Raw genomic sequence first — 27,688 nt, 5'->3', positions numbered from 1 at the left:
AACAACCGATGGAAATGAAATGTGTGTCACAAAAGGAGTCCGAAGGAGGCTAAGTGTTGCTAGCTGGTAAGTTTGCTTATTAATTATCGTAATTTAATTATAAACAGTGCAGTAAAGATATATAACTTACGTTAGCTTCTTAAATAATTTATCAATTTTATTGTGACTTACTATAGTAATCATTCAGCTTCATGTTATTACTGCATGGAGGTTGTTTGTTGCGACTTGTACTTTTATTCATAAACTTCACCTGGTTTTAATTAAGCTCCATAAGACAGAGAGACATTGATATTGTGAGGTGGTTGTTGTTCTAACTCGTTCATCAATGATTTTATCTTCAACATATGTTTGCTGTCTAACTAAGCAAATGAAGATGAAAGAGGAAGTCAGAGAAATCGAGTGTTAGAAAACCTAAAGACTTTCTGTCTCAGTAGAGGCTCTGACTCCACCAGATCACCAACCAGCTCTAAGGATGAACCTCCACATCGTCTTCATGATGTAAGTTTGTTTTTTCAATGAGGAGCTAGCTACTGACCAGCTAGCTACATTTTCAACAGCAAAAACTGCTGTGTTACCAACACTAAGTGCTTAATAAACATGATTTGATTTAAAGGTAACTGGAAAGAATTTTTCTCTTCTTGTTAATCTAACATTTATCTTTCATTTTTTTTTTATTTGTTGTTGACTTTCAGGGCCCTGTGATGGACTGGTGACCTGTCCAGGGTGAACCCTGCCTCTCATCTGAGAGATGGGCACCACCAGCCCCCCTCACCACCCTGCAAGGATCAGTGTGTTCAGATCATGGATGGAAAGATTTTAAGGTGGTTAATGCCAACATCAACTGATTCTATGACATTGTTGACTATTTTTTTTTCTACTTCTAACATAAACAGGCAAAGACGACATCCAGAAATGTTTTTCCACCCCAGGCATCGGGTCCCAATCATCATCAGTTCTGATGATGTCACATACATGGCGAGTCCACAACGTCTTAAAATTGTAAGTATTATTTTTTTATTTGCCATTTTTCTGTTCTCTTTAAATGCAAATGCTTTCTCTGTTTAATTGCTCTATTGTTCTTTTTTGTAGGTTTCTGTAAGGTGCAGTGAACTGGAATGTTCTGTCGTTGATCCTCACTTTCATGTTTTATTGTCACACTTAAATTTTCATGTTCATGTGTTCACTTTTGATGTGTAAACTGATAATTTATGTAAAGTTCATAAAGTTGTGAGTAAAATTGGTCAATTTTAAAATGTTGGTAATAAAACTAAATATTTGAATTACCTTGCGCATCTTGTGTAATTAATCTTTTCATGTAATTTTAGCCTAAAACAATGTAAGTACTGTAGTGTAGTTATGCATGTCATGTACGTAGGAATAAAGACTTTCACGAGTAATTAAAATTGTAGTTTATTATCAATAGCAAGAAATCAAAAATAAAAATTAAGTGTAACTTAAATACATTACTAATATATTAATATATTTAAAATATATTTGAAGTATATGAAATGTATATTTTTAATATAATTCTGAGACAGAATTATTACACTCAAAATATAATATCAAAATATAATAATAAAGCTCTGAAATATATTTAAAAAGTATACTTTAAGTACACTTGAAGTTGTTCCAAAAAAGTACGTATAGTATACTAAAATATACTATTAGTTGTAATTTAATACTATTTAAATACCACTAAAGTATACTAAGCATAAAATTTGTTGTTCCAAAATGGTACAGTTTAAGTACATCGATTAAAGTATGTTAAAATTTAGTATACTTTTTTTTTTCACCTGGGAAGATTTTCTTAGGTTGTCTTTGCAAAATATTGCCACGTGATTCAGGTTGTCAAGTGGACAATTTTTCTGAAACGTGTATTCACTGGACTAAATAGGACAGATTTGGTCTCATCTACACCATATGTGAAACTTCAAACAGTTTGTCTTTATTGTAACAATTTGTTTCATCTAGTCATTCTTCCATAAACACTATTATCCACAATTGTACACACTTTTTTTCAGATTTTTGTTGGTAATAGCATCAAATTCCTAGGAAAATGCTATGAAGACTTGCAACGCTCATTAAGACATAAACGAATAGAAAATACAGTATGTTTTACACAGATACTTGAAAGCACCAAAGGATGGTTATGATGTGCTGCATAACTGAAGGCAAATCAACCTACAATATGTTGATGAAGCTGTTTTTGATTTCTCATTGTGCTCAGACTATCTGACTACTTCTTCCTCAGTTTTCAGCAAATGGCCCCTTCTGTTCAACTTGGATAACCCCTATCCAAATTTCCATTTTATCAGAGGAGCTGTAATGAACAGATCGCAGATTACTGTTCAATGTTGTCTTTAATCCTCCGAGTCAGGACACTGAGATACCTCCTGGACTGCTTCTGCTGAGCAGATTTAGAGCAGCAGAGCTGAGACTTCCTGTCAAACAGCACCAGTGACTTTTCAGCAAATCACCACTTACTCATTCAGGTTATATTCAAGAAATCAAAGTAAATTTCTCAAAGAATACAAATAGCAGATTCATGAATCAAAACCTGCACACCAGTTGTAGACCATTTTGAGTTTTGTGTAAATTTTTGAATTAGATTTTTAGGTCAAAATATGTCAGAAAAAAAATCTCAACATTTTTCTGTAATGCAAATTGAATGGGGTGGGGGGAAAAACTGAATTATTCACTCTAAAAGCATCCAAGTGCTGACTGCACTGATGGCAAAACTGTTTTATAGTTTTGCAAGAAATGTATGAATTTTATACATGCTCTACACATTTATAAAATTTGTAGAACATTAATCTGTTTTACTATAATCAGTAAAACAGATTTTACTGATTATTTGTACATAATTACCAAGAAATTTCTTGGTAGTGTAAATATATTTGATGCTAATTGAGTAACCTTTCAGTGAATATATATTTTAAATTTGGTGTGTGAATCCATAAGAGTTTTTTTTTTAAATTTTATATAATTTTGGCATAGATTTTTTTTTAGGCCTTAACATCAGTGGAAGTGACAGTTCACTATTGTTTCAATGCCATGGGTTAGGTCTGATATTGTTCCAGTAGTATAGTATGCAATTTGTAAACCCCCTCCCAAAACACACAATATGGAAAACATCATAAGTGACACACATGCTTCATTGGATATTTAGCAAATGGGCCAACTAGATAAGTTCTAATGAACGCTTAAGCTTTAATTTAGTCATATCTAAATATTTTCTTATGTGTAACCAACAAGAAAGTTGCCATTTATTAGTCAAAATCCTGACTAAGGAGTTGTGATGAAGACCATAATATAGCCACAAAAGTAGAGCTTGCATTATCTTTTCATTCTTGATTAGATCATTGGTGAAGTTAATCTTGGCTGCTCTATTAAAACTTTATGCCACGGGTTAAATAATATGCACATTTCATACTTTATACTGATTTTTTTTTCTCTTTTTTTTCTTAATCGTCTGCAACTTTCAGACTAAAGTAGTCAAACTGTTCTGGAAGCAGCTCTAAAATTAACTTTACACAATACCTGCTGTGAAAGCCAGTTTGAAGAATAGCTTCCCTAGTTTTACTTCTCTGGAAATATATTGAACACAAATTTAACTGCAGCTTGTTGATAACGTAGAACAGTTAACCAGAGCTAGAGATAACAACACTGTGGTTATTATTGATGTTTCTAATTTCCTAGATACAATTGGCATTATTAGTTTTGCTCTTTAAAATTAAGTACTCTTGCTTTTTCAGTGTGAACCACAGTGCATAATGTGTCGTCATTTAATTTATTGACCATTATAATATCTGCAACACCAGCATAATTGTTTTCACTTCCAGCTAAATTACACCAGTTTGCTGGGTCTAAATGTTCTTTTGTGAAATTTACACTTAGAGAAATGAATCTGTGAAAAAGATTAAAAATATAATTTGGGTTTGTATTGATATTTAAATAAGAATATAAGCTTAAAACCACACAATGTTGATGTGTTTTTTCACACAATGTTTTTTCACTGGTATTTTTTTAAACAAATTTCTGTGAAATTCACAGTTCACACAGATGCTTATGCATATTTAGGCATAAATTTAATGATAGCAACGAGTTAGTGCAAACTGATTTAGCAGCGAAACAATAGAGAACAGAAACAAATAATACAGTTCTAGGGACAAAAAGCTGCTCTGGCTTGTCAGCTGAGGGATAGTTGTGGTTGGTCTCATAAAGACAAGGTGGTGCACAGCCAAGACAGCTTGGCTCTGCAGCAGGTGATATTACCGGCCGAGAACATCATTTGGTACATGTCCTGGGAACACTGGTGATATCTGTTATAAATGAATTGTTTGCTGAGAGCCCTCATAGTAGTTCAAAATAATATCTACTTTGCTTTCGTACTTCCTGAATTCAGAGCACTGTGTTCCCCTTAGGCCATGAGGCTCTTAAATTCATCCTCAATACTCAACGAGAAACAGTTTTATTAATATATGTAGACTTTTGTGAATAGCACAAGGGAATCACACTAGTCATGTTTAAAATTTTGTTTGAATTTATTTCTTGGCTCGTGATTCGAACACGGCATTACATTTAAAATGCAATGACATAAAGGGGATTTCAGAAACAGATAGCTATAGGTACATCTAAGGATAAACTAACAAACTTTTTTATTACTAGAATATCAGGGCAAGATCTACCAGAGAACAACATGATGGTATTAGGCTGAATCTGCCTAATTTGAGTTTTAAAAAGACAGACTTAAAATGCGAAACGAGGTTAAATACGTAATCACTGCTGCTAAACATTCAGCCAGTCTCAAAGGAGCATGACAAGTTGGCTGCTACACAGCCAAGTTTCTGTTTGTTTTGGGCAGCTGATGCTCACAGAGCAGGGCCCAGTGTCTGTTCTCATGACAACCACAGGGCCATAGTGGAGGTCTCAGCAGCTATCAGCTGTCTTCAGGCTCCCATGGTCCTCTGCGAAGAGCAGGCAACTGCTGCCGCACTTTTTTATGTTTATTCTGTGCAGTTACAAAGAATAGTAATGGAAAGACTGTAAAGTGCAGTAGTAATGTCACTGTAGATGTTGTTTTTGACAGAAATCCAATTCTAAATGAACCATCTCCAAAATCCAGGTTATTGGTTGTATTACCACATTGACTAAATACTTCAGTCTATAGAGCTGTTTTTGGTTCCAAGGAAGTATGAAAAATATCTGTGTGCATCAATCAAGTCTTCATGGTTCAAGGCTATAATTTTTCACGATTTAAAAGTGCCATTTCCTTGACCACAGGCAACCATCACATGCAACACATTTCTTTGTCCTTTTTCTCCCAGGTCGACTCACACTGTCAGTAACCAATTCCAAACAGCCAGGAATGTATCTGTTTAGTTAGGCACACAGATTTTAGGCCTTGAATTGATAAAGTAGCTGCAAGTCTTTGTTAGACAAACAGATAAAACTTTTTCTCCTGTTTTCCTTTAGAATTGAGAAAAATCTACATAAGTTAGTTGAGGGTTTTGTAGAGATTATGATGTACTTTCAATGTTTTTGTATTACTACATACATATCATAGTTTTATGGTTTGTTTGTAGAGTTGGTGCCAAACACCTTTTTGATTTGACTTTAAAAAATACTTTCAGTATTTTTGTGTTTCTGTAATCCCAGGATACAACTGAAAAAAGCAAAGGATGATTGTACATTTTCAATTGTCCTTGCGTAAGCTGTAGAAAGGATTACAATTTCATATCAAATCTACATCAATCCTCAACAACTTATAAATCCTTGCCAAAGATGCAGTTTTGAGACCTGCAATACAAACCATCTTACAGATTTAAATCATATTCTGAACTGTTTTATTTTATTGTCAGATTTTTCTGCCTCCCTTATTCAATTTTTAAGTCTGTGTCCAAAACTCTGAAAATTACTTTAAAGTAAAACCGAAACACACATTCAGTCACATTCATGGATTTTGCCACCTAATTCAAAATAAATATTTGATAGCGAACACAAAAACCAGATACAGAAACATAAACCACAAATGTACAGTCAGATGTTGTAAAGTCAGGAATATGGGGAAGAGAGATGAGAATTTACAATCCAAGAATAACAATTTCAGTTATCACTATTTCTGCATTAGTTGTTTTGCAAGTTGATGCCAAACGTGTCAAAGCTACACAAAGACAGGTAGAAACACAATTTAAGCCCCTATTGTTAGGGTTGAATTTTATAAAAGACCCATGCAGAGCTCCTTTCTCATACAGCTTACATATAAATTGTAATATTACTGAAAATAAATCCAAAAGTCCTTTGATCCCTTTCCTTTCCAGAGGCCGACTGAGACCTGGCACACTGCTCCTGTCTTAAATGTGAAGGGGTCCATGAGTACAAAAGGGCACACGAGTTTAGAGCACGTGTTTACTCACTGAACTTGAGACTATTTTCCCCTCAAACTACAGTATGTATCATGGCGGTCTGAGACCATAATTATATATCGTCAAGTGACATATTATCTCAATATTTTCAGTGATGATACAGTAACGACTTTAATCAGCTGTCAGTACTTCACTAACCAAACATTTGTAAATTATTATTGTTTAGTCGGACTGACAAAGTACTATAATCTAGAGAGTGTCTGTTAATCCATGCATTAGCCTCCTTTAAAAGTCTTTATTGGGACATTGATTGTTCATCACAGATCTTCAAAGCAGATCTGGGAAGGAAACTCTTTTCTGATCTGTTAAACTTCCTAACAGACAGTGTCAAAAGGGCAACATTTGTTTTTGTTGAAGAGCGAATAAGTGGAACCCAATTACGAAACTTTCCCATTAATCACTTGAACATCAGATGACTCTTTAATCCGTGGTAAGCCAACGGTATCAGGGGCTGCCTTTTAATGGAAAGGGCACGTCCTGGAAGCATGCAGCCAATATGCAAACTTCCCAAAAATGACTACGTCACGTGCAGAAAGTCAAAAAGAGAGAGAGAGCTGAACGTTAAACACTGTGTGACTATCTCATACCTTTGAAGAGGCTGATTGGAATGGTGATCTGCACAGTGAATTTGATTATGTGGATGAGACCCTGCAATTATTCATTATGATCAAGGGGCAACTTCTCTTAACTACTCCCACCATTCTTAATCAGAATCATTGGCTCCCTGGTGCTGGATCACCTCCAGCCACTTGTCACTGTCCTTCCCTCTGCAAAAAATCTAATCTGACATTACTTCCACATGTTCTTACTCCCAACACTAAAAAATGAACAGTCTGATGGTTTCTGTCTAGTGCTAAATCATTTTTACAACATAGTGCTTATTATGAAACAGGTTTATAGTTCAGAGGTGAATATTTTATCCTGTCTGAAGTGCATTGCACATGCTTTTACATCTCACTTCCCAATTAAATTTTCCAGGCAAACATGCATCCCTAATCACTGTTCACATATTTTGTCCCATATGTATGAAAAGCCAGATGTGTGCTTCCTAAAGCAAAGCAGCTGGGCCTGATGGCACGGTGGGGCTTAATGTATGCACCTGCTGGCTGAAGCTTTTCAGCTCATTCGGAGATTTAACTATCATCAGTCAGTGTTTGGATTGTGGGGTTGTAGGTCACACAGTGAAATGCTATACTTTATCCATAAAAGCAGTAATATATGTACAGTACTTAGAAAAACTATTCAAACCTGCCAAACCTTTGCTTAAAAAAATTACATTACAACTGCAAAACTACAATTTATTTATGTATTTAAAACCTATTTTGTTTGATAACATGGCACTAATTAGCTTAGAATTGCAAGGTAAAAGGAGCATGTTACAGACTTTTTACTTTTTGTCTATAAGTTGAAGTCTAAAAAATGTGGTGCACATTTGCATTTGGTCCCTTTACACTAAAACTTTAAAATTAAATCTAGTGTAACCGACTTCTTTCAAAATTTTGTGCACATTTTAATTTTTGATTAATGTCACTTTATGTGCTCTCTGTTCATTAAGCTAATTACAGCACCCTATTGGTAAATAGAGTCCATCTGTGTGAAGTATTACTGGTTTGCTAGATTACAGTGGAGAACAAATTACTGAGACTGGCCTCAGAAAAAAAGTTGAACACCAATTTATATCAGAGCTAGGCTATAATAAACAAGATCTTAAGCCTGAAATATCTCATACAACAGTGCTTGAACCATCATTGTTGCATGTTAAAAGTCTGGCAGCAAACAGGGGATATTGTTACTAGAGAAAGCCTGTTACATGCTGCAAAAGATTTAAGAGTGATTCAGAGGCTCCAGAGGTCCAGCAGGCATTAAACAATCAGTCAACGATAGAAGGAAATGGTTTACAAAAAAACATATTCGCGTGCATGAATGGACCTGTCAAAGTTCAGACCAAGACTTGAAAGTGGATCTGTATAGACACTGAGTTTCAGCTACTTTGCAAATCAGAACAGGCACAAACTTCATTCTCAGGGATGAAATATTTGCAGCTCTGCAAAGTATTTACAGACTTGCAGCTGTAAATACTATTCCATGTTGGTCTATCACTCCCTCAGAATTCCTGCTATCATTCTGCCTAAGCTACATTACCTCAGTATTTCACCTCTTTGTCTTTCATTGTTTCTCAATGGATTTTTCTGTACAGTTAACCTCACATGCGTTCCACATCTTGTTCTAATGTCGGGTTTGAAAGTTTTGAAGGTCTTAATAAAATCCTTTTTCCACTATTGTCATACCATTAGGTCCTCACCAAGTATGTTATATGACAAACTGTATGAATGCTTATAATGCATCGTGAAAACTAAAGTATATAAATATGAAGGTATGCTAAACGCTTGACCAATAAAACCCAACAAAGTACGATGTACCAATTTTATTTTTCCGTAACGCTGTGTTTCAGGAAAACTGTACATACAATGTATATCTTTACACTCTCTGTCTCTCTCTCTCACACACACACACACGCACACACATATAGTTCAGTTACATTCCAGTGTTTTCCCTTTGGTTACTCAGACCCTCCTCCGGACATCCTCCTTGTTAGAGAATTCTTGTCAGCGGCCAACGGCCACAAATAACACCAGACAAGCATGCGAATTCACACAGCCTCTGAAACAAAAGAAATGCATCATGACACAGAAAGTCAGGTGACCAAATGCTGAAAATGCACATTCGGTCAATAGTTTCCAACATTTCAACTTTCTTCTTTATTTTGGTTGTAAAAAGACTTTTTGTAAAATCATTATTCATAAAAGCCATTTATGACATAAAGGTCAGGTCGTCACATTTAATTAGTTACATACTGGGCTTAAAGACACCACATCTTTTGGATGGATGTTCCCTAACAGCATCAGGTCGGTATGAACAAGACATCTTGTTCAACATTTCAAGCAGTGCATGCCTAGAAGTTTTCAGGGAAAAAAATGCTACCTGTGTGCAATGTGCTGTAGACAATTAGGGGGCCAGTGAGTGTTAATATTCATCAACAGAGAAGAACTTGCGCTTTGCCGATGTTTGAATCTAGCTCTCATTAATATGGTTGAAGGCCTGAAGAGTGTACCATGTATTAGTGTCTTGTTTGGAAACACTACAGGAGGTATGGAGCGTTTCAACACTTCACTATTCATGTCACTCCTCTGACAGCAGAGAATTCAATTATGCTTCCAAGGCTTATCATTTTATTTTCATCTTTGCAAAGGTACGTTGCGAATAATTTGATCAGTGTTGCACCCTCCGCTGTTTTCCATAGTCAGCTGGTGTTGTCATGCTGTTAAATAATCCTTTAATGACACCCCCACACAAACACGCTCCGGCTCTCTCTCAAGCACACACACAACAATGTCCTTTCATTGTTAAGATAAAGGACACGAAAAGCAATGCTTCACAACTGACATGTTAATCATTTGCCAGGTATGTGACATATTCAGTTTTGTCATGCCATGCAGTCAATAAAGCGCAGAGGTTCCAGTGCTGAAATGTCTCCTCTTTGAAACAGAGTGCCTGGCTTGGTGCCTATCACATACAATGACTTGCAAAAGTAATATATTTTAAACTTCAGTGTATTTTTTAAAATAATTTTATGATAAACCATCACAAACTAGTACATAATTTCGAGGTGAAGGTAAAAGGATATGTTGTTTTCTCATCGAATTAGAAAAGATTTGAGTTACCTTCAAGTTTAATCTCATGCCCTAAAAAAAACCCAGCACAGCAAACTGCCTGTATATATGTAATTTAATCTGAGTATTGGGAATAGATTATATTTATGATCATCTTTGGCCAATCTCGAAAATGGCTGCTCAGATTCTCTCCTTCAAACTGGATTAGATCGAGCCATTTTGAAAAAGATGAAGGGAAAAAAACTTTAGATTCTAGCTGTATCAAGCTGGTAGAGACACATCTTAAAAGACTTGCAGATCTAATTGCAGTGAAATGGTGGCTCTACTAATTAGAATATACAAATCCAAGCCTGTCGCTTAGCCTTGTATTATTTGGGAAAATGAAAATAATGTGTTCCTTACACTTCAACAATGATAAAAGCCAGAATAAGGTTCACTGGAATTTGTAGTTTTAACTTGAAAAAATGTGAGAAAGATTGAGAGTTTTAATACTTTGCAAAGCTTTAACTGTATGGGATCGTGCAGTGTCCTGGATGTCTGAAATTCTGATTACTTCTGTTAGAATATTTGTTGATTCTGTTATGTGGTAAAGATAAAAAAAAGTCCAATCTTTTTAGGAGATCAAAACAATGTATTTGTACTGCATGCAGCATCTAGTAGAAGCTTGCCCCAACTGTAATTAAATAACAGAATTTAGTAGGCATTCAAGGCGTGTATACAGTGCAAACATATCAGTTATTACCAAACACAACATTTTGCTGCAGCATTTCACTGGCTTCAAACAAAATGTAGATCTCTAATTAAATACAAGGGAGTAATTCTGTTTTATGAAACTGGGACCAAGTATTGTACTTATAGTGCAACAAGCTCAATTGCAAGACTTGTCATGCAGTACCTTGCGAAAGTATACGCAGCCTTATGCTACTTTACATTTTGTCACATTAAAACCACAAATTTCCATATATTTCATTGAGATTGTAGGCGGCAGATCAACTCAAAGTATCACCTAATTTTGACGTGGAAGGAAAAACAAAAATCTGAAAATTGTGGCTTGGGTATTTCATTCCCCTCAATACTATGGAAAATAGCCATTTACTATAATTATACATGCATGAGTTTTGGGGTAAGTGTCTTCTGTCTTAGTCCATCCAGAGGTTTAAAGGGTTTTGTCTGTAGATATTTGCAAAATCTCTCAAGCTCACTTAGATTTGACAGGAAGTACATGTGTGCCTTAATTTTCAAGTCTTTGTACAGCTTTTGCAATACATTGATATGTGGACTTTGACTGAGTCATTCTTGCATTTGAGTATTTGATTCAAATAGAAATTGTTTTTAGAGTTATTGTCCTATTGAAAGGTTAAACTCTGCACCAATCTCAGTCTTTAACGAGTTGTATTTCAGCACTGCCATATACTTGGCTCCATCCATCCTCCAGCTTACCTGTACCTGGCAAAGAAAAGAATAATAGCATGATGCTGCCAACCATGCTTTCTCATGGGCGTGGTGTTGTTCAGGGAGAAGTGCAGTGTTAATTTTCCACCACATTTTGCATGTAGGTTTAGAACAGTGGACTCATAATGCATTTCTCAAGGGTTATCCTGCAACTTTTAGATGTCTCTCTGCTTCAGCTCACCTGACTCCAATACAAGTCCATTAGCAGAGCTCTGTAGAGCTTGACTGCATGCTAACAAGGCAGTTTCACCATTTCATTCAAGTGTGCAAGCCAACAGACGCATCTAAAAGTTGCAGGATTCTGGTCCTTGAGGAATGCAGTTTAAGACCACTGGTGTAGAGGCTCAGGTTTGGTTTCTTCTGACCAGTACTGTCCCTTTGTAGCTTATGCCAAACTGCAAATGGGACTTCTATTGGTTCTATTTGAACAATGCAAATTTTCTCACCAAAATACGTTGAAGTTTAAGGTTGTAATGTGACACTATGTTGAAAAAGTAAAATGGTACGGATACACTTACAAGGCACTGTATCAACCAAAGACGCATTATTTAACTTTTTTCTAATGTAATCATCTATTTGAACTTGCAGCAGAGAAAATGTATTTCAAAACTAAAGCTGAGAAAAACTTGTGCTCTACTACATTTGGTGAGATACAGCATCTCAGTGACAACTAGCCAAACAGAACACTGGAGCTGGCAAACTATTTGTTGAGATGACATACATTAATCCAGTAAAGTAAGCGTGCTGACATAGAACACACTTTAAAGGAACATAAATACAGATACATCATTTTATCAAAGGGCACAGATAGGAAATACAGAAGAAAAAAACGGTAATCGTTGTTCCTCTGGTTCATTAATTGCATCTCATGCCTGTAAGCTCAGCATATAAGTGGCTGCACGAAACTGCAGAGAGAAAAAACATTTAATAGACAACTGTCTTGAGGGTGTCACAACAAAGCAGGATAGAGGCAAACCAGGCTTACTAAATTGGTACATACAAGGAATTATGGCACTTGCCATCATATTTTTTTACTTTGACACAATTTTATCAATTGTAAGGCAGTATTCTTGAAAAAAACAACAACAAACAAATAAAACAGACATTATGGGGGAATTATTTTAATTTTTTTCAGATTTCTCCCCATAATGTCATGACGTAGAGTATGTACATCTTATTTCCTTTATCTATACACATTTCTTTGGTTTGGATTGATCTCTTAGCTCCCTCAAAGTGCATCTAAAACATTCTGTAGCTGCTGTAGTGTGTCATTATAAAGTAGCAGCATCACTTTTTCAATGATTTTCTCTTACCTCTGACGTAACCGCTGATGTCGATCTACTCCCAACTTTTCAACAAAGCAATATTTTCCAACAGATTGTTTTTAGCCATTTGTGTATCACAAAAGTAACTGGTTTCATTCAACTGCAATTGCTTCACAACTTTTCTGCTTCACTAATGCTGTGAGCTCTGCATCTATCAAAGTAACATTCTTACCTATGGCTTCCACCTTTTTTTTAAATTTTTTTTTTTACCCTGTTTAAGAGCATGTAACATGTTCTCAAAAGCAATTTAAATATTAAAGTAAAATAACACAAGAACATGTTTTACACACTTACTTTGTCATTCCTTACTTTTCAAACTTTCCATTTTAAGAGATATATATTTTTTCTATATCAATCGATTTACATTGTACAAATGCGATGAATGGGCCCAATATACAAGACATGTTTTAGATGCACTTAGCAAATGCAGTATAATGGGAGGAGAGGTTAAGTAATATTCAAGAACATACATTTAACTGCGTAGGGATTACTGAGTATATATATATTTTTTTAAAAAAGCACATTTTAAATACATCTCTGATAACAATATACAACAGTTAAGAACCACACTGACACTAATTTACAAAATATTCCTTTTAAATGTCTTCAGACTCCCTTATACTGCAGCTGATCAACTGCGATTGTTTGGACAAGTGTGTATAACAGCAAAATATTCAATAGGCACCCTGAGATGGGAATACAGATATGAGCTGTATGTTCGCCACAATCCAAGTTGTTTGAATCACTCTTTGATAAAGAGGTGATAAATATCAGTTGGTCAAATTTTATAGTACAAAGAGACCAACTCCTTACACTTTTTCCCTAAATAGCTGATCATATTTTTTTTGTGTTAAATCCACAGTGAAAGGATTGAAATACTACATCCCTGGTAATATAGTTTGGTTTTGTTTGTTAAAAAAACAAAAACGGAAAGAAAAAAGATCTTAAAATGAAAGCCTAATGTTTTGCATATAAGTATTAGAATTAAGAGTAAGAACTCAAACTGAGAGACTTCTACATATTGTGCAGCATATGATGTAGGATGCAGAGGAAACCAATATACTGTATGAAACCAATATACATGTTGCTAAGGACGGTTGATTGGTTTGGTACGGAATATATACTAACTTAGTAGACCAGGACAAATCTTGACCTCTTTTTCATATGACACAGACTGGAAACCAGCAACATCATTCATATCTTTTTCATGATAAATCTGTGATTTGCTGTGACATCTGGAAGTACAGCTGTCCTAAGCTGATGGACTCCGTTATCAGTTCACACCGACTGCTGTGAATCCCTTGAACTGTGACAAACACTGCATTTGAGTTGCATAGTGATGTGTTGGTGTGCATAAAGAATCATGGCCATGCAGCTGCACTGGGCTTTTTGGTGAAATTGAAAGATAGTTATTGCATTTAGATTTAGTTGGTGATTGACATCAGTGCACAGAGCTCTTTAATGAGAAGTCTCTGTCCTTCTGTCTGACTTTCCAAACACAAAATGCCAAAAATGACTGCAGTGTTTTCCTGTTAAGGGATGTATTTTAACTTATTTATAAATATAGAGGCAGTAAAATTGGTATTTGTTATTTCAAATAAACTCAGATTTGTTAAAACTATAACTATGATGTACTATAATATGTTACGCATTGGCAAACTGGAGGAAAATAAAGCTCAAACAAGATGATTTAAAAAAAAGACAAAGCATCCAGTAAGTGTTGTGTGGATGATAGAAGGAATAGGATAGGTGGCACACTGGCTCTGAATACGCTGAAGCTTGAAACTGATGGGCCACAACAGCAGAAGGAAACTGAGACAACAGTCTAAGCAGATGCACTGCCCTTTAAAATTAACATATTGTAAGACAATTGAATGTTTTGTTGAGTCTCTAGTCTCAACATTCGGATACTGTGTTGTTTATGTCACAATCTGGCACAAACAACAGGAAAGCGTTGATCCATCCTGACCTGTACCGGTCAGGTATACCTGACGATAGTGCAACGGTTTGGTGGTGTTTTCTTGGAACGTTTAGTCCAAAGTGAGCTTTACTTAAAAGTTACAGCTAACCTGAAAACAACCACAGTGCACCTATATTCAGCTGGCTATTTCCAATAAAATAATAAGGATGTTAGAAAAGCAGAACTTTAAAACAATGATCAAGAATTGATGATCATTGCAGAGTCCACTGGTTTTGTGTTGCTGTTGAACACTGTTTTGATATTGATTAATAAAAGCACATATCACAAACGTTTCTCCAAGAACAAGTCATTGTCAAATGGAAATAGTCAGACAAGCTAGAGTAACTGAGCACAACATAGCTTGTATTTTACATGCTTGATGTCTAAATTGTTAAAGTTTATAATTCACTCACAATCCACTTTGGGGGAAAAAAGTATTTAATCTCTGCTGTACCTCCCAGGAGTTGATAAAAGTAATGAGAAAGATAGAGGAGAAGCCAAGAAGACTATCGACTGCCTTCATGAGAACCAATAGTGTTGCAAAGTTCACTAACATGCCCATACATAATAACCTTAGATGTAATCATTTACTTAATTACGCAATCTTTTCTTTTTAGCAATAGAATTCTGCTTTATTTGTAGGTATTTAAATGGTACTTCAACTTGATTCTTAGCTAATTAACCGCTTCGAACAGCTACACTACGTACTGTTTGGCCAAAAAAAAAATATTGCCACCTGGATTTAACTAACCAAATAGGTACAAGCCTCCTATTGAATAATTACTGAATGGGCGATTATGTTTCAGCTGACAACAAGTTATTTAACCCGAACCGGTGCAATCAGTTGCTTCTCATTTCTTAAACAACCATGTGGACAAACACATCCCGTGGTCGTGGAAAAGATATCAGTCTGTTTGAGATGGGTGAAATCATTGGCATGCATCAAGCAGATAAAACAGCCAACGAGATTTCAGAAACTACTAAAATTTGGTTAAGAACTGTCCATTATTAAAAACTGGAATGATAGTGGGGATCCATTGTCTGTGAGGAAGAAATGTGCTGGCAAAAAAAATCCTGAATGATCACGATAGGCGTTTGGTAAAATCAAATTGCAGAAAAACAACAGTAGAACTCGGGCAGCATGAGACATTTTCACACATGGATTTGCCACCAGACTTCAGACTCAAACACCTTTAGGAATCTTTGGGATGTGCTGCAGTCGCCAGACTCGACCATCGTCAGTGCAATCTCTTGGTGAAAAATTAATACAACACTGGATCGAAATACAGCTTGTGATACTGCAGAAGCTCATTGCTGTAATCAAAGCTAAAGGCGGTCCAACAAAATATTAGAGTGTGTGACCTTTTTTTGTTTTTTTTGGTGGCCAGGCAGTGTTACTTAATTTTATGAACTAATAAGTTCATTAAAAATACAATAAAGTCACATGCTTATGTTAATTAACCAAATTATGATATAAATCATGTTTTACAAAATTATGCCTCTTACTGTATGTAGTTTTCTGCTAAGGCTCAGATTACAGTAGCTGAAAACTGTGGGTTTGTAGGCTGGAACAGCATCAAGAGTTCGGTTTCCTCCACATGCCACATCACATGCAAAAAATATAAAAAATAAAATAGATTAAAAACACCTATGAAGTGACTTGATGATAGATTTAACTTGTCAAACAAACTTTAATTAATATCCTGAATTCATTTACTAAGTTGTTTTTTACTAAGTTCTTTTTCCTGTTATTTTAGTGCAAAGACGATCAAACTAGGCAGTATAAGGTATGCTACTGCAGCATTTAGGTTGAGAGTGTAAATCTAACCACATAACTGCCAACATGTAAAACTCTGATAATAAAATGACAGACTTTGCTATCTGTCATTCTCCCATCTCTGTTATGAAAAGCTCCTTGTAAAGCTTCCAGGTGAGGCGAGTTTAATTATTTGAGGCGTTTGAAGTTACTAAAAAATGTGTTTACTAGAGGTGCTTACCCAGTTTTGTGAAACGCGTCTACAGCAGCACAAGTTAAAGGATATCACATTTTCATTGTAATCATATAGTACCAATCAGTCTGTCAAGAGTAATAATTACATAATGAAACTGAAATGCTGGGCTTTTTGCTTTGTGGATGTGAACGACTCCGACAGAACACACATTGTCGTCGCTTTAAAAGATGAGCCAATTCTAAAAGCACTTCAGAGACTTTCGTAAGCTTTGTGTGTTTCATAAGTGTTCAAATCTCTGCTGTGAATTAGGAAACAAAGCCACGGTTTCCAGTTTCATTAGTTTCTTGTTACTCTTTAGCTGCACAGCTGCCTTGATACCACATAAAAAACAGGAATTACCACATGAAACCCTCGAGAATCCAAGGTTCATTCTTTGTTTGCACGGTCTCTGACTGACTCATTATTGTTGAGCGGCGGGGGCGGTGATTGCTTGCTCCTCATGCTCCTGGCGTCCGTGGCAGCCCTCGACGTCTCCGTCACAAACAGCCGCGTCACCCAGACAGAGGTGACGATGCGTTTGTACTCGTTCCTGAAGTTCCTGTTGAGTAAACCATAGATGATGGCATTCAGGCAGCTGTTGAAGTAGGCCATGAAGTAGCTTACAACAAAAAGCCACTCGGGGATGTGGGGACCCACGCGAGTTGGATCTATTGCCACTGCCAATCCTATCAAGTTGAGTGGGGCCCAGCAGATTGCAAACAGGACGAATACAACAAACATGGTGATAAAATTCCGCAAGTCACTTGGTCTGAGACGAGGGCTGTCTTCAGTCTTTACTTTGCGCCGCACCTGGATATTGTAAAGGAATAAATTAGACTGTAAGTTATAGATCACACATAAAAAAGACATGCCTATATAACACATTTACTCATAAATACATAAGAGTATATAACATATTGTGCACAGATTTACTGGCATTTTAAATGTTCACAGTTATTTTTTTTTCCATTCTAAAAAGTGATAAACCACAAGCTTTGGTGTACTTTAATAGGATTTTATGCGATAGACCAAAAGAAAGTAATGTGCAACTGAGAAGCAGAAGGACATGATACACTTTTTTTCAAAATAGCTAAAAATCATGGTGTAAAATTTGACTATATTGAGCCACGTAACTGATGCTCCTAAAAAAATAGCCATATAGCCTTCAAATGTCACCAAATCACTAAATAGAATCCCTCTGTGTGTAGTTTGCTCTGTACAGCTGCTCTGTAAACCATTTGTCAATCTTCGAATATTATTCAGAACATCAGAAGAATAGCAGAGGATAATCCAAAATGCATTGTAGTAATTGTAGTAAAATCTGATTTTACAAAAATAAAATGTTCCAGGGGTAATGATACATTTGCAAACTACAATTTTAAGATTCTTACTGTATTCCAGTTTGAAAACCAAGTGCCAGTACCCCTTCCAGTTGTAATGTATGCATTGTAAAATTTGAAAGAGGATGTCGCCATATGAATCAGTTTGGACTTTTGGACTCCCACCACAGTCCTAGTGGAATCTTATTGATCAGATATTGTAATTTTTTGTGTATTTTGGCAGCTAACGGATGACTCATCAATGAATGTGTCTTTTAATTAAACGTTGCAAAATGTGAAACATACATATTCTCTCACGTATTGAATTTGGAAAAAAAAAAAGGTTTTAGGACTTACCTGAATCACAAGAACCCAAATGCGAAGATAACAAAAGGTCACTACTGCAATGGGAACCAGAAAGTGAACCACTACCACCGCCACAGTGTAGGAACTGCTGACATTCTGGGCAAAGGTGCAGGAGTAGACCCGTGGGTCATAGCGCAGAGAACCAACGAAGAAATTTGGGACGATGGCCACGATAGTGAGCACCCAAATTAAGGCAACAAACAGCAACGTGTTGCGGTAGCTGTACAGTCGGCTGTAGGAGAAGGAGTGACAGATATAGCAGTATCTGTTCACCGCAATCCCAGTGATGTTGAAGATGGAGCCAATGACACTCAGCCCCATGAGGAAACCGCTGACCTGAAATAACATAAAAAATGAGATGTTTTTGTCTGTCTTCATCGACACTATTCTTTAAAGTCATTGTCTTTTAATAAAGTGAAGAGATGACTGATGTGGTCCTACCATGCACTGAGTGTTTCCAAGCGCCCAGCCGTCATGGAAGAGAGCATAAAGGACCAGGGGATAGGGGTAGAAGGCTACCACAAGGTCAGCAAATGCCAGACTAACCACGAACACATTACCTGGGGAGGAAAATGTAAAGTAATGAGGTTAGCTCCCAAAACGTACAGAAAAGTCTTGCTTTATACTCCCAGATTATAAAAATGCACAATTTTCTCTGCAAATGTTCAAATCTTTCTTTACTTTGCCTCAATGCATCTAGAAAATCGCACAGCTGGTCAGATTTTATCAGGTGGCAGACCTGCAGACTTTCATCATTGTTTCTGGCTGTTAAAGATAAGCACATACAACCGTGGTTCAAACCGATTCGCACCGCTTTGTCTTATACCCTGCACTGTCAAAACAGAGCAAATACTAGATGGTTGCATGGGAAGTGATTTTCAGCAGGCCTATCTGAGGACATTCAGCTTGCCGTGATTGTTGGCAGAGGAGGCTGAGATTACAAAAGGTTTGTAGCTTGTGCCCCACAGCTGATTGCCTCGCCCTAGACAAAGTTTTATCAGGACAGGCAGAGTCAGTGTTTTGACAGAGTGGAGGGAAAAGCATGTGGACAAAGCACCTGGGGCATGCAGTTCTTTTTTCTTCTTGCTGCTAACCAGCCTAATCCAAAAAGAACTTGTTCACAGAACCCAGTTTGTGCATCACCCAAAAAGTCAAAGTGTTTTTATTAATATAGGCATAATATGATCACCAAAATATCTACATATTTCCCAGATTTAAATTTATTCTGTTTGTGTCACTTATTTATGAGAAACAGGTAATCAGTAGCCATATGACATCCATTTATGACATTATATACAGCATTCCTCGCCCTGCTGATGTTCTGGTGTCACCTCACCGCCAATGCTGGTAGCTCCATCTATCTCTGTGTTTGTCCTCTTCCTTTTGTTTGTTGGGGGACGACATATTATGGCAGCATACAGGGACAAGAAAAACAACCCGATCAAACAAAAGAGGATTATATCAATGGCTCACCTCCAAGATCTTTAAAGGTTATATTAGAAATGAACCTGAAATATAAGGAAACTGCCTCTTTACTGTTACTCACACTTCCACAACTGCTGATGCAACCATATCTAAAAAAAAAAAAGAAAATAAATATGAATGCTGTAATTATTAATTATTAATCTTTGGTAAATGGCATATCTGTCATGTTGCTCAATCATTGCATTTTAAATCAACTTGTTTCGTCTAGATTTGCAGTATTAATACTATTCTTTTGCAATGAATGTGATTATTTTATATCATGGGATTTCCATAGACAATACAATTAGCACTAACTAATTATATTGTAATATTATGCTTATATTATGCTTTTACCATTACTTTAAAGATAGAAGCAATGTAGTGATAGCTGTGTAACGCTAAAATATTTTTATTTTGCTCCTTTTTGTTTATCTACAATATAATATGCTATCTTTCAGCTGTACCATGGTAAAGGGCCCATGGAGGGGACAAAAACAAACTTAGTTTGACATATTTTAGAGATACTTAAGCAATTTGACTATCATCCCTATTAAAACTGAAGAAGGGAGTTGGAGTTCCTGTAGAAAACCCATGCACACTTTGGTAAAACAATCAACACTCACAGTGCGGTATATACTGTTTTAAAACTGAATTTGTTTTAGCCAATATTAGCTATATTAGGCAAATCAGGTCCAGCTATTAATCCGATTCCAATTAAAACTCAACATTGTGCTGTGTTTCGTCTTGCCTCTTCTATATTAAATATTAGTTGATATGAATAATCCTTAAATCACCTTCACCACTTATCGAATGTATACCTAAAAACATTAACCATTTCACTCACGCACTTTTTTGCATTTTGTTTAGTTACAAAGTATCAGAGCCACTACAGCTGAGCGCTGTCGGCTCTCCCGAAAGGTGCAATGCATTATTTGATGCAGTATTTCAGGCTTATTATTTTGGCAGCAGCAACAAATAACTACCAGATGTAACAGAGCTCACCTTGTGTTTCACCTGCCAGTTCATGAAAAGCTCATTTGCTGGGCAGCCGTAGTTCTACAGAAGTACAACTGATATTCCCAAGCCTCAGACCACATTAATGATGCTGGAGAATGGGGTTCTCTGGTGTGTCACGTTCTCAGAAAAAACCCTCTGAGGGACTACAAGAGCTGTTAGTGTCTGGTATAATCACCCAACCATGTCAAAAGTACATGAAGTACACAGGAAATGTATTTTTAGCCTTGCTGTAGTACCACCATGCTGTTACACGGTTGTTTTTATAATTACAGAACGTGCACATGTGTCTTCGATGTGTGACTGTCAGCCCAGAAATGTCACGATGCTCTGTAAAATCTTTAAAAGGAGGCATCACTTCAGCACCGGCTGCACAATGCTATCAATGGCAAAGAAATGTACCTTCCTTTTTTTTTAAATGACAAATTGTACAGCGTCTTGTAGCATTGTTTAAAAGTGGCTAAATATTTATGCCTTAAAAGTCTTTTAATCTCATAAGATAAGGATTCATATATTGTCAGTTTAATAGTCTAGCATAAAAATGGGCTTTTAACCAGTGTGTTGTACACACATTGAACCCATTTGACTTGACTTCTATCAACTTCAATTTTCTTTTCTAGGTTACAGACGTTTGGAGGCAATCAGCGCTGTAGTTAGATAGATCTGAAAAGCCATCCTAAATTCCAGTTTGCTGTAGTGTGTATATTTAACGAGCATAAGAACTGACACTTGAGAGGTAAAAAACAAAATGGTGTAGAATATTTTAAATGCTACTGAGAAATTAACAGGAACCACTGAGCCCTGACAGCAAACACAAGACGCATGCACCTTGTGCCCTCTATCAGATCTGTGATTCTGCAGGCCTGTTTCTTTTCCAAAAAGCCCTGGGGACACATTTGGAGTCCACGGCATCAAGAACATTTTAAAATATCAGGAGATTTTGAAAAAAAGTAAAAGTTTGATTGCCTCTGCCAGATGGATAGCCAATTTAGACATCAGGAGATATCCTTATGGGAACAGCTTTTCACCTCTGAGACACAAAGTTTAAAAGCAAACTTCTAAACATTTTCCTAGATGTCTTAGAAATTCTACAAACCATAGTCTAAATGCTAACATTTGTTATGTTTAAACGTTGTCATTGATATCAAAAAGATAAGACCGGCAAAATAAAGACGGAAGTGGTCTTGAATTCAGATATTTGCATTTCCAGCACTTTTTGCATCCTACTGAGCTAATCAGGCATTCTGATGAATACAATAATCTTATTGCTTTACATGTGTAAGTTAAGGGGAAAGTACATGTATAGAATGAAAAGCTGATTTTATATTGAAAGGACTCTATTCACTGTAGAGTCTCACTATCAGTGAAGAATCTCTATAGCACAATTACCAGTACTAACTATGGACTTGTCTGGTTGCATAAATGTACCTGCTGCCGCCCACGAATCTATGCTGATAAGGAAAACTGTCTGTTGATAAAAGCAATATGTATGGATTTGTGGTAGATTTGCCAAGATTGCTTTAATTATAGTCTGATAGGACTCTACTAACCTTGTACAATGTATTTAAATAGAAATTGAATGTGTGTGTGTGTGTAATAGTCATTCAAATGTGATAAAGTATAAATTACCTTTTGGATTGGAAAGATTAAAGTTCATTACACACAAGCACGTTTTGTGCTTGTGGGCATGTGTGGATAACATCTGCAAATGAATTAAGAAAAAAGCCACATTTCAAAATGAAGTTGAAATTACACACATGCAGATATGTGAAGTGAAAAACATGAAAAGTGAGAAAATGCTGCTTTAAGTTAATTTTACCTTGAAGCAGAAATATTTTAATTATTTCAAGGTTTTCAAATTTGACCTTTTAATTTAATTTATTTTTTCCATTTTATAGTAGAGGTAAATAGTAGTGGTTATTACTTTAATGGTTTAAAAAAGGATTTAAAAAGCATTGTGGATATTTATTAGGATAATCTTTAGAAGGATAAAATATGTAGAAACTAGTATGGTTAGGTAATATTGTCACATAAAGTTTGCAAATAATATAATGAAAATAGTACATATAATCCTCATGTTGAATAAATGTTACACTATTTGTCTAAATGGAAAATAAAAAGGAAAAAAGCAACCTGTCTGAACCCCCAAATCTCTCTAAGCTATCTATAAAATTATGATACATTACCAGTGTACTGTATAGTGGCATGTTATTTATAAAACTGTTGCACTCTTATGGGTTTCTTGTGCTATTTCACATCTGTACGCACTTCACATGTGTATAGATGTGAAGTGGATAATAACCCACACAGTAATGATGCATGGTGCATGATATGAAGGTTATGAAGAAATATGTAATTTATTCAAACATATCTTACATCGTTGTTTACTGTTTACATGAAGACACTGCAGATCTCTTAACAGTCAGACTGATATTTTATTTTGTAAATGTATTTGTGTTTTATTAGACATAGCTGAATGGATCATGTAAGTTATACTACCTTGATCAAATTCGTGAGACTTAAATTCTTGGAATACTTTAGAGGACAGTCAGTGAATTTGTATGGTATTATTTAATGCAAACAAATAGAATAATCCAAATTTGTATGATAAAGCAACTGAAACTACAACAGCTATAGGACTTTGGCTGTTTGTTGGACCTGAGCTCCATCAAACAGTTCCTCAATCAAAGCCTGGTGTCTCTAATTCTTAGTATCCAAGACATCTCAAAGAATCATCATTGCAGTTGAGATTCTTCAAATTTTTTGCTGCTCTTGTTTGAAAAGTAAAGTTAAGTTGCAGTAGCCTTTATATGTCTGGGGAAGAAATGTATGAGGCACATTAAAAGCATACGTACAAAATAAAGAATGTGTTTTTTATATCTCCGGCTCTGCAGATACCAAAGTTTGTACATCAGAAAAGACTGAGTGAACATTTCGTTTTTCCACAGATGCTGTTGCCGTGGCTGCAGGGGGAAAAGTATTCAGTGACTTTTTCTGACAAAATGTCTACCTTTTATTTGTCCCATGCCAACCGTGCACTAGTTTGATGTGGAAAGGATTTTGTATTTTTGTACTTTAAGTCTAGGCCCTCCATTTGCCCTTTTTAAATTCCACGTATTTTATTTCTTTTTCAGATCTAGAGTCCTTAGTTGGCCATGAAAGTAGTTTGTTGTTTATCTTCATTTATTTTGAAACTACTATTGCGTAAAACCATTTGTGTTGAATTAAACTTTTTATGAACCCATAAGTGTAAACTGTAGAGCCAGAAACATTAAAAACATTATTAAAATAATATAACAAATTGAAACTGACCTTATTTCCTATTGTTTTTCAAGGAAATAAACGGTTGTAAAACGCATCTCTTTGACAGATGAAAAGGCCTTTGGAGCCATGCCTCTTAAAAATGGGACATTACCATATTCAATTCAGCTCAGTTGAGTTCAAAAATACTATCAGTTCCAAAGGGAAATTAAAAATTGTAACACTTACAATATAATTTTACTCAAAGAGTTACTATAGATGTTAAAGTTACATTCAGTCTGATTACTTTGCAGTCATTTGTGTCATTTTGGCTGGCTACTGTAATAAACATTGATGCTCAGTGTTCCATTTGTGACATAAAAAATAAAATAACCATGAACACAACTAAAAAGGATTGCATAAAAAAGGATTATAGACGTCACTGAAACAATTGACTTTATATGGACAATCTGAAACTGCTTAAACCTCTCCATCATTGCTGAAAACATCACTTCTTTGCACACATGCATGCAGAATTCACGTCTTACCTAGTGACCCACCTAACAAACATTTTGATAAGTGATCATCCAAACTAAAAGCGCAAATGTTGTTTCAGGTTTAGAGCAATTGGATAAAGACTTGGATTATGCAATACAAAAAAAATACAAAGGCTTAAATTAAGAAAAGAAACTGGTGAAATTAAGAAAAGAAACTGGTGATATTTTTAAAAAGGTGAAATAAAATGCATGATGCATTTAATCTTCTGTAACAGTTTGTAAAGTTCTGTAGAACCTATATTTTTTTGCATTGCTACTTGCTTTTCTTTTTATGCTAAATGGATAGATTGGATGTTCCTGATGCAGAATTTGAACAGCTCTTCACATGGTTATTCATGTGTACTTAATTGCATATGGAACCATTGGCTGAAACATAATCCTTTTTGACATAAGTAATGCGTGAATAAGTACTGTAATGAACAGTATTAGAACAAAAATGTAGTTTTGTGAATTTTCCCTCCATTCCTGCAAGCCATTCCCCATGAGAACTGATTGCAATGATTTTCCTTCTCATTAGCTTTTTCTCATGTCTTTCCTGTGGGAGGACATGCTAGTCAGATTTGCCTTGTTTGCATTTAAATTTGTTTTTAGGGGAAGGAGTGGAGGCAAAAATAGGCAGCAGGTTTCAGAGGGAGTGAAGTGGAGAGGAGAAGGTGGTCAGGCAATGTTAAAATATGGATTTTCATGTGAAAATTGTAAAGGTTAAAAGTGTTAAGCCAGTCTCACTTAAGAAGGATAAACAACATAACTTCCACAACACATGACCTATACATTCAACAGCGTTATTATCTAACAACACTGTCATATTTAGTCATTTATGTGATTTACGTAAAGTTCTTTGAAAAATAAGACAAAAAGAGCAAAAGAGACAGCATCTAACTATCTATAGATTTTAATGAACATACTTGTCGCAAAGAAAAGTAAACTTGGGAAGATGGCAAAACATAAAAAGAGATTAAAGGTCCCCAGAGAATCGCGTTGCTAGCAGTTAAGGAAGAGACCAAGAGGAGGCTGATGAGAACAAACACAAGATGAAAAGGTAATATTCCCTCTTTTACAGTGTTGTAGGCAAGGCAATAAACAATCTTGTCATCAGTGCTATACATCATCCTTTGTGCAGTGCAGGTCTGTCCATGTGAGCAGCTTCCTCCTTCCACAGTCAGCCCACTGCCTGACCACACATATCAGTCTCAATCAGACGACTTTCAGGTTCACTCTAACTGCACTTTATATTCTCAACCGAGGATGCTAAGTTTTAAACATCACGACTCACTGTTTATCTCTAAAAAAACATTTTCTTCTCCACACCTTTAGCACACGTTTTGCCCAGAGGTTAAATGCACCCTCCCTTTTTGCCTTCAGAGTAGTGTCAGTTAGGCATAGAATTGATTCATCAAAGGTTTTAGTCCATATTGTCACAATGTCATGCAGATTTGTTGACTCCACATTCGAGATAAACACTAACTGTGTCATCACATTCTACATGTGTCCTATTGGACTGAGATGTGGTGACTGAATGCTGCTGGGGTACAGAGAACTCAGTGTCAAATTCAAGAAACCAGACAAGGCAACTCCTCCTGCTTGAAGTAAGATATCCAGGTATGCTGGGACATTTAAAAGAGTCTTTCTTGACACTAAGAGGCATAAAGCCTGCCAGACCCTTAATACAAGACATGTTGGATCCATGCTTTCAGGTTTTTTATGACAAACTCTGACTCTACCTAATGCTCCAATCTGCTATCTTAATAGGAGTGACACATGGTGTGGTCTTCTGCTGCTGTAGCAAATCTACTTCAAGGTTCGCGATGTTATGTTATCACCCTTGTTATTACACCCACCTTATCTCTAAAGAAATGTTAGATGAGGTACTGTTCTCTTTCTGTTATCCTAAGTGAGTCTACTTGTTCTTCCTCTGAAATGAACAAACTGGTTTTGTGCACATAAGTGCCACTCACTGAATGTTTTCTCTTCTTAAGACTGTTCTCTATATATCCAGTAGAAGGTTTGTATGGAGATTCCAGTAGATCAGCAGTTTCTGAAATATTAAGTCCAACCCCGTGTGGCACCAACAACCTTGCCATGTTCAAAGTCTCTTTAATCCCCTTTGTTTTTGTCAGTCTGATGCTTGGTTTGAACTTCAGCAAGTTGTCTTCAACACATCTTGATGCCAAGTGGCATCAATGTGATTCGTTGGCTCATATTTTTGTAAACAAGTGTACCTAAAAAAGTGGCCAGGGAGTGTATTTCTTTGAAAAGGCCAAAACCAACACATCCTTAGACTACAAGATTGTGGTTAGGGCATGTTTTCTACTGAAATGGACCTGAGTTGAGTTTCTTCTTTCAACTATGTGACAAAAAATACCATAAAATTGCTCTTTATCGCCCTCTTGACATATAAAAAGAGGTTTATAAGAGAACCGAAATGGCAAGGAAGTTTGAGCATGTCTGCAGAGTTCAGTATATGTCTTCTGTAAGTGAATAGCATTTATCACCTCAGGCAAATATATTGTTAGGGCCTCTGAAGCAGCAAGGGCAAATATACCCTATAGTGCATGAGTCCCGGTGTGCATTTTATCCATTACTTACCACATTTCCTATTCCCAAGCATTAGTTCTGACACACACATTTGTCTGACCCTCCAGTATTTCCTGTCTAACGTCAACCTGGCTTGAGTTAATTGGTACAAACATCCCTGAGGTTACATTTTAATTAAAAAACGTGAAGGAAATCACATTCTTTGAATTTGACCAAGTTAATTTACCTGGAAATTAGTAATTGATACTACCACCTGAAACACATCATGGAAACATGCATTCAAATGAGATATCAATCACTTACAAGAAGGTACATTTTTGTGTTTGCCTTAAGGCGGAAAACTTCAAAGGTGAATACACTTTGAATATA

At 36.0% G+C, this 27,688-nt stretch overlaps 1 protein-coding gene across 2 annotated transcripts in view; it reads right to left on the bottom strand.

Annotated features, from left to right (window-relative positions):
- Positions 1–8,835: 8,835 nt before the first annotated feature.
- mtnr1bb (melatonin receptor 1Bb) overlaps positions 8,836–27,688 on the bottom strand; it is a 50,278-nt gene continuing 31,425 nt past the window's right edge. For both annotated transcript variants that reach the window (XM_008427204.2, XM_017308656.1), the window contains exons 4-6: positions 18,951–19,069; positions 18,501–18,845; positions 8,836–17,634 (exon numbers count right to left, since the gene is read on the bottom strand). In XM_008427204.2, the coding sequence (XP_008425426.1) occupies positions 17,212–17,634; positions 18,501–18,845; positions 18,951–19,069 (887 nt within the window). In that variant the 3' untranslated portion in view covers positions 8,836–17,211. The remainder of the gene's footprint in view (positions 17,635–18,500; positions 18,846–18,950; positions 19,070–27,688) is intronic.

Source organism: Poecilia reticulata, linkage group LG14, assembly GCF_000633615.1.
Source record: "Poecilia reticulata strain Guanapo linkage group LG14, Guppy_female_1.0+MT, whole genome shotgun sequence".
Taxonomy (NCBI): domain Eukaryota; kingdom Metazoa; phylum Chordata; class Actinopteri; order Cyprinodontiformes; family Poeciliidae; genus Poecilia; species Poecilia reticulata.
The sequence above is the reverse complement of the archived record's forward strand: the minus strand, read 5'-3'. Positions and strand labels throughout refer to the sequence as shown.